Below are 14,516 nucleotides of genomic sequence, written 5' to 3' on the forward strand. Positions count from 1 at the left end.
AAATATGAGTAATAAATAGTAATAAATAAGTTTTTGTTGTTGTTGTTTTTCTAGCAATTTAATAAGGTTATGTGTATTTATAATAATAATCATAATAGGGATATATATATATATATATATATATATATATATATATATATATATATATATATATATATATATATATATATATATATATATATAATATTGATTTTAGTAACTTATAATAAATTGAATGTAAACATTCCAATTTTACATGGTTTATTGTTGAACCATTATGGTTGTTATCCAGGGTGGGTTAGTTGGATTTTATACTTACAGACCTGGTAGACCTCAGTCAATCTGGTAAATGCTGGTAGACCACCTTGGACAGGTAACCAGCTCAAACCATTGCAGTTCCCCAAAACTTGTGCCTTAAACTGATATGAAAGAAAATTGCTCGAAAGATTTATATGTTAGCCTACTTAAATCGCAACAAATATTTGCAATATTTGCAATAAAGCACAATCTCGGCTTTGCTGAAAATCTGTCCCACTTGAACAGTTACAGTGAAAAGCAGTGCCTTAAAGGCCTAGTAAAATAAGACTATTAGCTTAGCAAAAATGCAGAGAGTATACAGCTTTAATAAATCACAGATATACCAAACAAAAACCTATCCCTCTTTTGCATGTTCTGCCCTACATTTAACTCTGGACTGTCAAAGCTGATCAATGGCGTTTCCACTCTTCTGAAGGTTTGAAGGCTTTTCATCATCACACAAAAGCGTAGCTAATGATAAGCTGATGGTTTTGAAATCTGCTGAGGAGTCATTGCCAGGATTTTTCAAATAAGTCACAGTGAATATTATTTTACTGTTTGATTCGTATAGTTACTGGTATATAATGTAGATTGATGAATGAGTGAATTTAGACAGCAGATGGCAGTCTCACGCTTCTTCAATTTTTTATTTTTTTTAACTCAAAGCCCTTCTGTGGAGGCTTCATTCTCATTCCAGTGGCATCACAGCTGCCCATTACTGCTCGCTGTCTGTTAGGTCTTCGTCTCCCTGCCGTTCCAGACTATTTTTTTTTTTAAACAAAGAGCATAAAATCACAGTCTTCTTAGCAAATACAAAAAAGTTTCAAATCTTGCTTACCTATCAAACACACTCATTTCAGTGACATTTGGGAAGGGTTTACTTCCTCTGGCAGGACAGGTGAAACTGGCAGAAGTGAAAATTTGAGTTCATTCTACTTTGAAGGAAAATGGGAAGCAAGTACTAAATTATTCATCAAATCGCAAATCCAGGGCTCAGAGTTCAGAAAGATGTGGAGTAGAATGGCATCAGAATGTGCTGACAGGTTTTTCTTGTCTTTTGTTCTTTGTCTTTTTCTTAATGTGGGTTTTTTTTTTGAAGATGTCAGAAGTTGGGAATCACAGTTTAAAAAGTAACTGCAGCAATAAGTGATAAACCTGGCCTTTCTTTCAGTTTCAAAGCTTGTGTCTTTTGTTTGAAAAGCACTAATTCTTTCCCACTACTCATTGATCAATACATGCCTTACGGCTGTCTTCATGTTAGTTGGGTCTTATCTTTGGAGACCATAAACCTAAATGTTACAATCTCTAACTAGCTCTATCTATCTATCTATCTATCTATCTATCTATCTATCTATCTATCTATCTATCTATCTATCTATCTATCTATCTATCTATCTATCTATCTGTCTGTCTGTCTGTCTGTCTGTCTGTCTGTCTGTCTGTCTGTCTGTCTGTCTATCTATGGGCGTTTCCTTGTGACTCAAAAAAAAAAAATCTGTTGGACAAAAATAAAACATTGCAAATATTACAACATATAGCATTAAACCATTTAAAAATAACTATTTTTTTTATAAAGAAATACTGTCCAACAGCAACACCAGTAGATGAAGTTACAGCGGCAGTCTGTTTTGCCTCCCCTGAGCCCATTGAGTTTTAACCTATCTATCTATCTATCTATCTATCTATCTATCTATCTATCTATCTATCTATCTATCTATCTATCTATCTATCTATCTATCTATCTATCTATCTATCTATCTATCTATCTATCTATCTCTCTCTCTCTCACTATGGTGTGTCTGCAAAAATTAAAAAACAAAGAAAACACACACACACACACAACACTAATAACACAATTTTCTGTCACATAGGACACTTTGATATGTCAGCTACTCATATATGATGTATACTGTATAAATGATATATGTATATATTTGGGTTATTCTCTGACAACACAAAACACTTCAGATCACAAGACCTACGGTACATACTATAAGTCTTTATCCTTTATCATTTCTTTATGTAATCAACCATTTTATAGAAAGCAGAATCGGTACTTCAGTTTTACAATCTGCTAGAATATAATTCAAAGCACAGGCACTGACTAAATGAAAACACCCATTTAACTAAATGCTATACTTAAGTGTATTCTTTTCATATTGACCAAATGCAATTTAGCCCACTAGATTTACAATAGACCCAGAATAATGATGAAAACACAAGTGTGTCATGGCCAGCTTTCCTCATTTGAAAGCAATCAACACTACACAGCTTTTGAAAGGCTTGTTCTAGATATAGCTTTATCAGTCTGAATCTTTTCCAAATTCAAGCTGCCTCTTATTCCAGGAAACTGCTCTCCATAAGCATGCTTTTAGCTCTAGCCTTTAAATAGCTCCATCTGTACTGCAGTGCGTATAGTTCGGAAACAAGTACCTCAAGAACATCATATACAGTGCGTGCAAAACGAGGAGAAAGAAAATGTGGGGGCCGCATTCCCTTCAAGAGTGTTGTTTAGAGGCCCGACTACCTAGATCTAAGCAGCGTGACAGCAGAAGAATCTAAAGACGTCTTTGTATTAGCAGTATGTGGAATCTTCTAGAGTAGGAACCCATCAATATATAAGACCAGATGATGAAATTGCCATGTAAGACAAGGGCTTGACTGCACAGCGTGAGATTTCATACAGTGCATAAACCTTGATTTTCAGACAGAAAAGACGCTTGAAAATAATAGTTCTCACATTACCAGTAGTCTAAGGTGAAACCTTTTATGTTCAATATTAAATATGAAAGTATTAAACTTCTGACAACAAAAAATAAAGTGATTTCACAAACCTTAAAAAGGTTTATGTCATCATTTATTCACCTTCTTGTTGATCCAAGCCTGTAGGTCTTTCTTTCTACTATGCAAGATATAAAAAGAAATATTTTCTTTTGTGGAAAGTGATACAGGTTTAGAAGAACACTACTAACAGCATTTTCATTTTTTGGTCACTCACACTACTATTCAAAATTTTTTCATTTTATGTTTTTGAGAGAAGTCTCTAAGCTGCTTTTATATGATTTAAAATACAATAAAATTGTGAAATAGTATCACTATTTAAAATGTTAACATATAAAACAAATTCTCATGCGATGGCATAGCTGAACTTTTCTTTGGCCTTTAGTGACTTTCTAATTTGATTCGATGCTCAAAAAAAATCCACATCTTGATATCTAAACAGTAATACATTTTTCAGGATTGTTTAATTAAAATAAAGTCCAAAAATTATGTTCTTAGACTTTTTTTTAACCATAATGTCAAAACCATAATTTTTTTAACCATAATGTCAATTTCTTTAAGACAGACAATTTTATAAATAAAAGAGACCACACTGACCAAATCAGTACGAAGTATAGAACCAAGTGTATTTTTCCCTCTGTCAATGTACACATATTTAGATTTCATCTCACAGTAACACTTTACAATTACATTAAGAACGGGAATATACTTTGACCAGCATAGGTAAATGACAATTATATCTTAAAAGAACAAACAAAACAAAAACACAAACAGAAAAAAGCCCTGTCAATGACATAACAAAAAACCCAAATGTAAAATGGAGGTATGGCTAGGTGTAATGCTTCATTTTTTTTTTTTTTTTTTTTTTACCAAATTCAATAAAATCCCAAAACATTATTCCCCCTCCCCCACAAGAATTTCACATTTGAAAATCACTTCGTGTAAACTGAAGTAATGTCTATTGTGAATCAATTTTTTTTTCATTTGCAGAGAAAGGACTAAACAAAAACTGCTTTGTAATAACAAGGAATGTCAATTCAGGAAAAACATATTTTCAAATGTGAGAAATATCTAGACAGTATACTGTGTTTTTTTTTCTTCCATTTCCCCCCCTTTTAAGGAGGTGTCCTTAGATACAAAAGTCTGGACACAAGGTTGTGCTGCTTTATCCATAAAAGTCTTGTCAGTTCACTCCTTTTCGCTTTCTTTTAAGGTTTGGGAGGTGGTGAGCTGGCATCCCGATGAGAACGAGTTCCTTTTTTCCCCTCCTAGAAGAGATGCCACACAGTCCTCAAAATATGATTTCACCTCCGTTCTCTTTATCCTGTTTGTTTCACTGTCTGTAGTCTCATTCTGATGGGTATTGGGCTGTAGTTTCACACCATAGAGAATATAGGAGGCAAGAGAAAGAATTCTCGTAGTCTTGCGTATATCTTTCTCATGCCGGACGAACGAGGACAAACACTCACACACACACACACAAGCGCTCACGCACATACGCATACGAACCGTATGCACGATACACACAAACCTGTCTCCTGAAGCGTTTTCAGCAATGTCCTGTATTTACATAGATACATCTTTTGTCCAAGCTGATGTTCAGTTCAGGACAGTCCCGCTTTCTGAGGTCGCTTTCGTCCGCGTTTTGCTCGCCCATGGTGCTATGAATTCCTCCGGGTGAGATGAGAGTTATCAACTTTATGTATTTCATATCAAAAAACTCCCATGGAAAGCTGAATGTGAATACATCATGCATGGAACACAATTAGTAGCCTAACAGATCACAATGTTTCGGCACCATGGAGAGAGAGAGAGAGAGAGAGAGAGAGAGAGAGAATAGAGACAGAACGAGATGTCTACTGAATGCCTTTCATTCGATTTAGTTCTAACAACCTTCTACACCTGCTGGTGGAGGTGTTGCTGTCAAAGCAGGCTTCACCGTCTGATCTACCATTCTAAACGAGAACGTGTTTACGAAACCAAGGCGGATAAATAACAAAGAAAGAATTAGATTCATGTTAGTTTCATTGCGGAGGGAGATAAATCCTACTTTCTACACTGACAAACGATACCAGAGTGGAAATGAATTCAAACTCCTCTGCTCAATCAGAGAACGAAAGAGAAGATGTGATGTTATCCGTCGCTTTCCCAACCAAACACGTCCCCCCATCCCCCGAAAAAAGGTGTCAGATTTAACATCTCCACAAGAGCTGATAGGAGCATCTGCTTGTCTCGTGCAAATAACTAACACAATCGCTTCTGTTCTTCATGAATTATTACAACGCGGGCCAGAGAACGTCTCGTCGAAGATCTCAATTTCAAAGCTCTGCGAAGATAATATTAAACAAGCGTTCAAGAATAGCACCAAAAGCTCGTGTGTGGAGACATCTGTTAAACCCGCGGGTTTTCTCTCCCTGTCCATGGTGTTTCGTTACTCTCCCGTGGAGGCCCGGACCACGCAAAACATAAATTTTTAATCGCAAAGAGGGCATTACATCATTTGGAATGTAATGGAAGATTTTCTTTAGACATGATAGCGCTAAAATTACATACAACAATGGCTTCGCAAGACAGAAACGAAAGGAGGAGCTATCGCTCAGTGTTCCTTCCTCCTCATTCCCTACGTCCGTATCATTCAGTGGCAGAAAAACGTTTGGAGAAGTAAACAGAAGATTGTGTGGTCTAAATGTTTGAGGATGCAGAGGAAGTGATTTGAAGCTATAAAATCCTCAGCACACTTCCTGTCTGTGAACCTCCTCCTCGGTCTCTCTCAGACGTAATACTCCTTGTCTTTATTCTTCTTGCCCTTGGTGGTCGTCTTGGCGACGGCCGCGGTCGTGCTCGGTGTCTTCTCTTTGACAACTGCGCCGTTGCTTTCGGATCCCGAATTGCGGCTCTGGTCCACCTGATAAGAACCTTCGTCTCGGTTGCGGTACTTGTACATGGCGTAAAGGAGGATGAGGATGCAGAGGGCAGCAGCCGCCACGATGCCCACCACCATACCGGTGGTGCTGCTGGACTCTCTGATTACCTCCACGGCGCCCGGGCGGCCCTTATCCATCAGGTCGGTGGGGTGAGCTGTGGGCACATGGGGGAAACCAGGCGGGTAGGTTAACCCTGGAGTGTGACGTGAGGACGGGGCGGGCGGAAGGAGCACCTGGTCACGGGTGTTCATTTTGCCTGCGGGGATGTGGAGCTGGTTGGGGTGAGTGGTGGGGCCGGGGATTGGTGGGCGGTGGTCACCTGGGCTCTGGCCTCCGCTCTTGCCCACGGCGGGGGCCGGCGGTAGGACCGTCCTGTCCGTGACCATGGGGGAGTTTTTGTAAAAGTCCTCGTCATCGGACTCCGTCATTTCTCCGGAGCCGAAGGCCGATACCTCCATGGGGTCGCCGCAGTCCTCCTGGTCCGGAGGGCATGGCGGGCGGGGGTCGGACAGGACGAGGGACTCTTTGGTGGTTTGGAGAGGGGTCAGGGATGTGGGAGGGGCGGGGATGGCGGGGTAACGGGTGGCTATGGGAAGGGGGTCTTGGGTGTCCACGGTAATTATGGGCAACACAAGTTCACCTCCTGGGATGAGAGAGGAGAAAGGGTGAGAGGAAGAACAATTAGCAAGGACTTGAGAATGTCTACATGTACATACACGCGCACTCTATTAATAACAGAATTAGAATTCTAAACTGTGCAATATATTCTAAGACAAAGATTCTACACACACTACTTTATATTGACATGAAAAATGCTACAGTATTTTCTAAACCTACTCAAATGGCTAACATAAACATGTCTAGATCACTACAGTAACATGTAAAACTGAACCAACTCATATCTTGAATAGCTCTTGGCTCTTCTTTGGTTAAACAATATAGCAAACCATGGAGTTTGGGTCACTTACATCAACAAATAGGCCGCATGATTTTTGCATGGAAAAAAAGCAAATTACAAAAAACAAAGGTGTGTAAGATGGTCCCTTTAAAAGCACAATTTTTCTCCCCTTTATACTCTTTGACACACTCATCTGTGCTCTAGGCGTTAATTTGACAGATTTCACTATGCAATGATCAAATCCTCTGCATATGTGCACTGTGTGATAAGTTAAATGCTGTCTCAAAACCTAGTTAGCTGATTTCTGTCTAATGCTATATCGGGAATTGTCTATATAAATCTTATCACAAACAAAATGGAAGCCTGTGAGTGGATTTGACTGAAATGAGATCTGAGACGCTCTTTTAAGGCAAAACATGTTTAAGCTTGAATATAAAGCACACAGACAGCCAGAACACATTTGAATTCTACACACTACTTTTCAAATGTTTGGAGTCGGTAAGTATTTTTTTTTTGCATTTATTTAGCAAGGACACATTTAATTGATCAAAAGTGACAGTAAAGCCATATATATATATATCTATATTTGATTTCAAATAAATATTCTTATAAATAAATAAATGGCTGAAGAAACTTCATTCACAGCATCAAACTACCTTTTATATGTATCTTGTTTTCAACAGTTTTTTTTCTGTTGCTATATTTTTATAATTTATTACTGTATTTAGCAAATAAATACTATTATCAGAAAAATGTTATATTTACAGAAAAAAGCATGAAAAGATCTTACCAACCACAAATTTCTAAATGGTAGTGTTAAACTAATCTTTGATACTTGGGGGGGGGGACTACATTTTTTTCTTTTCCCATCACATGAGATGGCCTTATATATGAAACAAAAACGCTATGCTTTAAATAATGGGTAGATTTTCTTATTTTTAAAGGTTGTACAGTTTTGCATAGGACTGCACAAATGATGCAAAACAAGCTAGGCATGCCGCTGACTAGATTTTGAGACAGAGCCAATAAATAGGGCTGTTGTAGCAATTATTTAATAAGAAATGTCTGGGTTAATGCGTTTAATGTTCCAACATTTCATTCAACTAAAATAATCTGAAATGAAACCAAAGGCTTGGACAAATGTCAAACAGCAACAGCTGATTTTCCAGATGGGCCATCAGAAACAACTCAACCACTCAACGACACTGAATGATTGCAACATAATGCACAATCACAAGAGAAATAGCTGAGCACAGAGTAATAATTCCATGTACTATGCAACACGGTTTGACGTCACACCTATTTTACTGATATATGAATGCTCAAAGCGGAACCCAATGATGGAGTGGAATGGCCACTTAGCGTTATGAATAGCCCAGATGGTAGAAGGCCACCCTTTAAACAATATAACCCTTAGTCTAAACTCAGTCACATCAGCTCATTATTTAGCTGCTGGGCTCTAAAGTATACTTTGTTTATAGCGCCTATGGGGTTAATATGGGGAAGAGTGCTAGCAGAAAAGCATTATGGGAAACAGAACTCACATTAGCAACACATTAAAATTGACACTATAGATTCAACTGAAGCTATATTTGCAATAGTTTCATTTTAGATATAAAACACGTCATTTTACCGAACACATAAGATATAGGAACTTAACATAGTCTTAAAAATTGACAAAAAATTATTTAAATCGAAGCTCTTGCTGTAATTAAAAACGAGGAATTATCTACGGAACTGCACTACATCCAGCTGTAATATATCCGCGAGTCATTAAAAATCGGCTGCTTAATTAAAAAATGTTAATATGTTTAAGAAAGTAGTTTGCTGTGGTGTTTGTGCTGCCTGTGTGGGCCTGTATGGCCTCAGTGCTGCTGTGTGTGTTTGTACTCACCAGTGCCGGGCTCACACTCCTCCAGATCCTCATCATCACTGGGACATTCGGCTGATGCCACCAGCAGGTCATCTGAGTTCTGAAAGAAAATACAGGTACAGATGGTTCATTAATCCAAGCTTGGATTCTAGTTATTATTTTGGTTTCTCTGCACCCTTCTCCGCGAGCAATCTGAAATTGTGACTGTTATCTTATTTGCCCAGTTTTCTTTTAAGCCCAGAGTTTTTGTCATATTTACTCACTTTTGCCCCAAGGGTTGTTTATATTAAATGTATTAAATCTTCAGCCTCTTTTTTTACATTAAAATGTTTTGCTAACTTTTCTATTAGCGTATTATTACTATTTTTCAAATAACTTTGGATAGTTTTACTCTTGACCCATACCGTAAAAATGAAAAAAAAACCAACAACAACATCTGACATTTATGGTAAAAAAAGCAGCATCCATGGATGCCAGAAATCACTTGTAAAAACTTAACTTAAATTCACAGTAAAAGGGGTATTGCAATAATTGATATTCGTTAATATACCAACCGACTGAATTACTTATATCTGTTTTAGGTCACCACCAAAAAAGGTTGTGAATGTCACATGATGAACTAAAGTTCTCAAGAAACAACTAAAGTGATTTCAATAAAAAAATTAAATACGAAGTGCCATGCAGGGTATTCTGGGTATGTCAATTTATCTCTTTGTTTTAATTATTGAAAATACTACAATGACTTGTTTTAAGAAGAAAACAAAACTGTTTTAACAGTTTTTTACTGTAGAATTACAGTTATTCACCATACATATGTTTAACTTATTTTTTACTGTTGCATTTTTACTGTTAAAATCATAATAATCATAATTCTTTTTTACAGTGCAGACAGTGTAAATTGTTTTTACATTATTAATTTGTTAAATATATGATTATTAAAGAGTAGAATAAACAAAAAAATATATATTTATTGTGCATTGTTTTTTATAAATGTACAAATTACCACAATAAACTAGTTTGCCCTTAATTAATTAATATGACTTTTTGTTTGTTTAAATCAGTGTACTTGGTTACCAAGAAGACGATGGTGTCGGTGAATAGAATACTTGAATTAATATTTCATTCAAATGAGAAAATATTATTTATTACATTTTTGATTTATGTTGTTATTTTCTGCAATTTATAACTTTGTAAAACCTAATGTATTTATGATACATAAAATGCTACCTATGAAATTACCATTAGCAAGACAAAAGAGTCTGGCATTTAAATAAAATGAAAAAAAAAAAAAGTAAAAAATGTCACTTCCACTGCTTCCTAAATCGTGGCAGAAATGACAGTGTTTGAAATGTCATTTCAAAACACTGTTAAAGAAAATACTCATGACATCCAGAAAATGACAGAATTCTTCTATGATGAACGTCGACCGTTTCAACCGTATTTTCTGAAAGCTCAAAAGCACCCACGGCTGAAGAAACAACCGATGGCTTCGGAGGTAATTGTTCGGCTCTTACGATGCAGTGATGCTAGACCAAATGGCTTCGCTGCCCCTTGGTTTGACCTGAGTTTGAATTAACATTCCCGACTCATACCTCACATTCATAAAACATGTAATTGGATCTGGGCCATGACTGATTTGGGCGCATCAGTTTGTCCTTTCCTATCGAGAGGTCAGAACAATTTCGCTGTTCACTCATATGGGCATATTTATCTGTTTGCGAGGCTGGGAGCATCGAATGAGCCTCCCCTTTCGAAGGCTAGATGAGGCATATAGAGGCATTTATTGATGGTGACACCAGCATTCGCATTCCACGCTCTCTATTTTAATCCACGCAAACAAAAACAAAGCTAGAAGAAGACCTTTTTCATATGCATGTAATAAAAGCAATCATGGTAAGCATCATAAACTATTAAAGAGTTAAGCCCTAAAGCATCATGTGTATGAGATTACTGAGATAATGCATTTTTCTTACTTCTTTTAAAACCAGATTGGATTCTAGCTTAATATATGCAAATATGCATCACTTCTGGATTTAAATATTTGTCGTTTTCGCCACTATTGACATGCATATACTGGCCGAATTGGTTTCTAGGGAGTCCTAATCAGTCTGGGTGAAAGTGCCGTATTGATCTTTTCCACATTTCGCTCGCGTTTTTCTTGTTCTTTAGCTGTTCACCATTGTCAGCTACAAATATTTCAAAACCTCAACTGGCCAGAGTTAAATTACTTTTGAAGGTAAGCTTATTGAAAAAAAAAACATTCAGTTTAAAAGCCTTTCCATCATATCAGCAATGTTATTATGCCTTATTTACACCAAATATACAAAAACATTTCATGTCCTCGACATCCATCAAATCCAGATGTAGCTGAACACGGCAGAAACGAAAAAAAAAGAAGACAAACATTAAATGTACAGAAAGCACCATCAGGGTTATTTTAAATGAAAAGCCATGCTTTGAACAATCAAAGCGTTTACTGGGACAAAAGAAAAGCTGTGACAAATTTGCTCGGTTTTTGAGTCTGATTTACAAATACTAAAGACTCTGACATTTCGAACTTCTAATTAAAAGACGCATTGCAGCATTAGTTTTGCCTGACTGAGTTTATTAAAGGATAATTAGCGTGCTTCTTATCTGCACTTCTGCACAATGCCTATGTGTTTGGTAAGACAAGTTTATTAAGAGCACTAAAATTGCAGGTTGTGTTTTGATATGTGCATACATTTCTGACAAATACGCCGTGACTAATTTTTTTTGACATGGCAAAAAGAGAGTCGAGGGCACTTTAAATGTCCTAATCCTTAAAAGGGAAGTATAGTGTCGTGTCAGCTTGATCAAGGGCTTACTTAACAGACACTATTCACAACGGCACAATTTCCAATGTGCTGCAAGAGCGCTGACGTGGGCTGTGATTTACGTGATGTCGTGAAGGTTCACTTCAAAAAGCACCACAAATTTGAAGTCCAATTTGAGGTTGTGGAAAAGCAATCTTAGAACAAAAGATTTGTGCCGCTGGAGGTATGGACGCTTTGATACAAAACAGCACAAGTCGCTCAAAATGAGGCTGAAATAATAACATATGTCTGACCCTGCAGCTCTGACTGATTTCCAGAACACTTGATTTGAGTTTGAAATGTACACTGAGCAGATTTGATCTTCAAATATTCAGATATTTTCCCTACGAGGCCGGATCTGAGCTACTTTGCTGACTGCAAAGGGGGCTGCCTTAACCACACAAGCGAGCCACATGAAATTATCATCACATTTATTACAGTTAATCGCGATAAAAATTGGCATTAGCATGTTGCTAAAATATTCACGCGATCGTATCACAACTGAAAATAGTAGCCTATCCGCAGAATCAATTCACAAATTGATTTAAATTATTATAACGTATAGCTTAATATTAACATGTAGCTAAGCCAGCAACGGAATACTGTACAAGATCGACTAAGTTTAGTTTCAATAGTGTAGCATTAGCTTGTTGCTCACCCTGCTGAAAATAAAACAGCTAAAACCTGCCTAGGCTGGTTGGCTGCTTTTAGCTGGTCTCCTAGCCTGGTCTTATCTGGTTTAAACTGGTCGGCAGGCTGGTTTTAGAGGGGTTGTGGCCATGTCTTAGCCGGAAGACCAGATCTGCATGGGATTAACTCAAGCTATTTTAATAGTGGAACCAAAAACAATGATTTCAACAATGTGACATTAGCATGTTTCTAAACTACAACTAGACAATCTGCACATAGCTGACAAACTGTGTTGTTAAGCTAATGATAAAACACGGTACATGACACCAACTCACATCCTATTTTAATAGTGGGATTAGTATGTTGCAAAGCTAATTATGAAATACTCTGTCTATCCACCTGATGTAAAAATAGGCGCTGCCATTTGTAAATTTTATGGGTCTAGCTTCCGGTCTCATCCACGTCCAAATATATTTGGCTGTACAAAACCGTTTTGTAGTGCAAACAGTTGTACTGTTTACTGCATGTTGTTTTTCTCCTTGTTATTTACTGGAAGCCTCACATCCGTTGAGGAAATGTGGTTAAAATGCCCAAGACGTGTTACTCCATTAGCATTGAATGGGTAAAAAAAGCAAAACTTAACATGGCAGATCAATCACAGGAAGCCCCAATAAAATAGCAAATCGCTGATCTCTAAAGTCAGAGCATCACCGCATCTGCCGTTTGAAGTTCGCGTTGCTATAGAAACAGTCCTCCGAGTGACATGACTTGTCTTAAAGAGACTTAGATACTCTGCACGGGGGTTAACAATTATACTGCTTTAACTTTACAAATATTGGTAAAATAATCTATTTAATCTACACATATCTACAGATATTACTCTGTGAATGGTAATATAGTTCATAAATGAATGAATTTGTAGTCTAGACACAGTGTTTGGTGCACTTCCATATAAATGTCTTACTCATCTTGGGGAGAAGAGGAGAGAAGTGGTGCACTGGGACTTCCTTGGCACTAAGCTGTCTCACTCAAATCCCCATTTCCCTGCTATTGCTTTGTATGACTATTTACACCCAGGACAGCGTGGATTAGGAGTGATTCACAACGCACACGTGAGAGAATCCGTGCCCGTCCTCATTTGCACTAATGCGTGCCGCTAGTGGCTATGGATCTCGGCAGTTTCACTATGATTGACACTGATTGTTATTGAGCTTGCCCTTTATTCTTATCAACGTGCATCTCCTGATCAATGGAGTTGAACACCACATGAATAAAGGCTGACAGTGGGTGAGGCAAACGCTTCTAACTCGCTACCAATATGTGATGAATGTGGGGCCGAGACAACACACATGTCAGATATGACACTCAATATCCTACATATTAATAGCCTAGTGCTCCAGCGTTTAACAGATGCTGCTTGAGGTTAATGCGTTTTCTCAGACTGTCAACAGACTTGAAAAATTGCTGGACTAGGGACAACAATAGTCAGACTGTGCTTTCATGACATGAGAGGAACAAATGTTTTACGGAAAGTCTTTATTCACAAATAAATCAGGGATCAACAGTGTAGATGGCCTCAAGCTGTTTAGCTGGGTTTTATCGAAACTGTGAGAATGATATGATTTGTGACATTTTTGAATATACTACATATTTTATATATATATATATATATATATATATATATATATATATATATATATATATATATAATATATACACGTACATATTAACCACATATTAACCTATCAAATTGCTAATTTAAAATATACATTATGGTTTTAAATATACAATAAAGTGTATAGCATATAATCACTATTCTGAATCAGTTAGGATTTTATCCTGTGATCTAATAGTTAGTTGTAGCAACACGCTAATATTGCAATATTGAAATCAATGAAATGTTGGATATATTTTCTTTAGCAATGTGCCAATGTGCCTCGCATTCAAAAATGACCAAAGAGTTTCAATATTTTCCTATTTAAAACTTGACTCTTCATTAGTTATATTGTGTACTAAGAGCAAATTTCTAGGTCGCTCTGATTAGGAACTATACTCTCATTCTGGCGTAATAATCAAGGAGGTTTGCTGCCATCACATGGCCTCAGCAGGGCAGTGACATCAAACAGCGACCCTGTGCAAGCAAGAGGGTCTGGCTCTTTTCAGGCACTGCGTGATATCACTGCGCCTGCTGCGGCAATGTTATGGCAGCAAACTTTCTAGATTATTACGCTGGAATTAGGGTATAGTTCCTAATCATATTGGCCTAGAAAACGGCAAGTTTTATAATATAACTACAGAAT

The 14,516-nt window shown here is 37.2% G+C and overlaps 1 protein-coding gene across 19 annotated transcripts in view; it reads right to left on the minus strand.

Annotated features, from left to right (window-relative positions):
• Window positions 1-3,658: 3,658 nt before the first annotated feature.
• The window catches only part of nrxn2a (neurexin 2a), a 260,155-nt gene continuing 249,297 nt past the window's right edge, over window positions 3,659-14,516 (minus strand). For 12 of the 19 annotated variants that reach the window (XM_043221581.1, XM_043221580.1, XM_043221586.1 and 9 more), the window contains 2 exons: window positions 8,774-8,852; window positions 3,659-6,624 (listed from right to left, as the gene is read on the minus strand). In XM_043221581.1, the coding sequence (XP_043077516.1) occupies window positions 5,828-6,624; window positions 8,774-8,852 (876 nt within the window). In that variant the 3' untranslated portion in view covers window positions 3,659-5,827. The remainder of the gene's footprint in view (window positions 6,625-8,773; window positions 8,853-14,516) is intronic. The other 7 variants (XM_043221591.1, XM_043221588.1, XM_043221590.1 and 4 more) reach the window with 1 other exon arrangement.

Source organism: Puntigrus tetrazona, chromosome 21 (genome assembly GCF_018831695.1).
Source record: "Puntigrus tetrazona isolate hp1 chromosome 21, ASM1883169v1, whole genome shotgun sequence".
NCBI classification, from domain to species: Eukaryota; Metazoa; Chordata; class Actinopteri; order Cypriniformes; family Cyprinidae; genus Puntigrus; species Puntigrus tetrazona.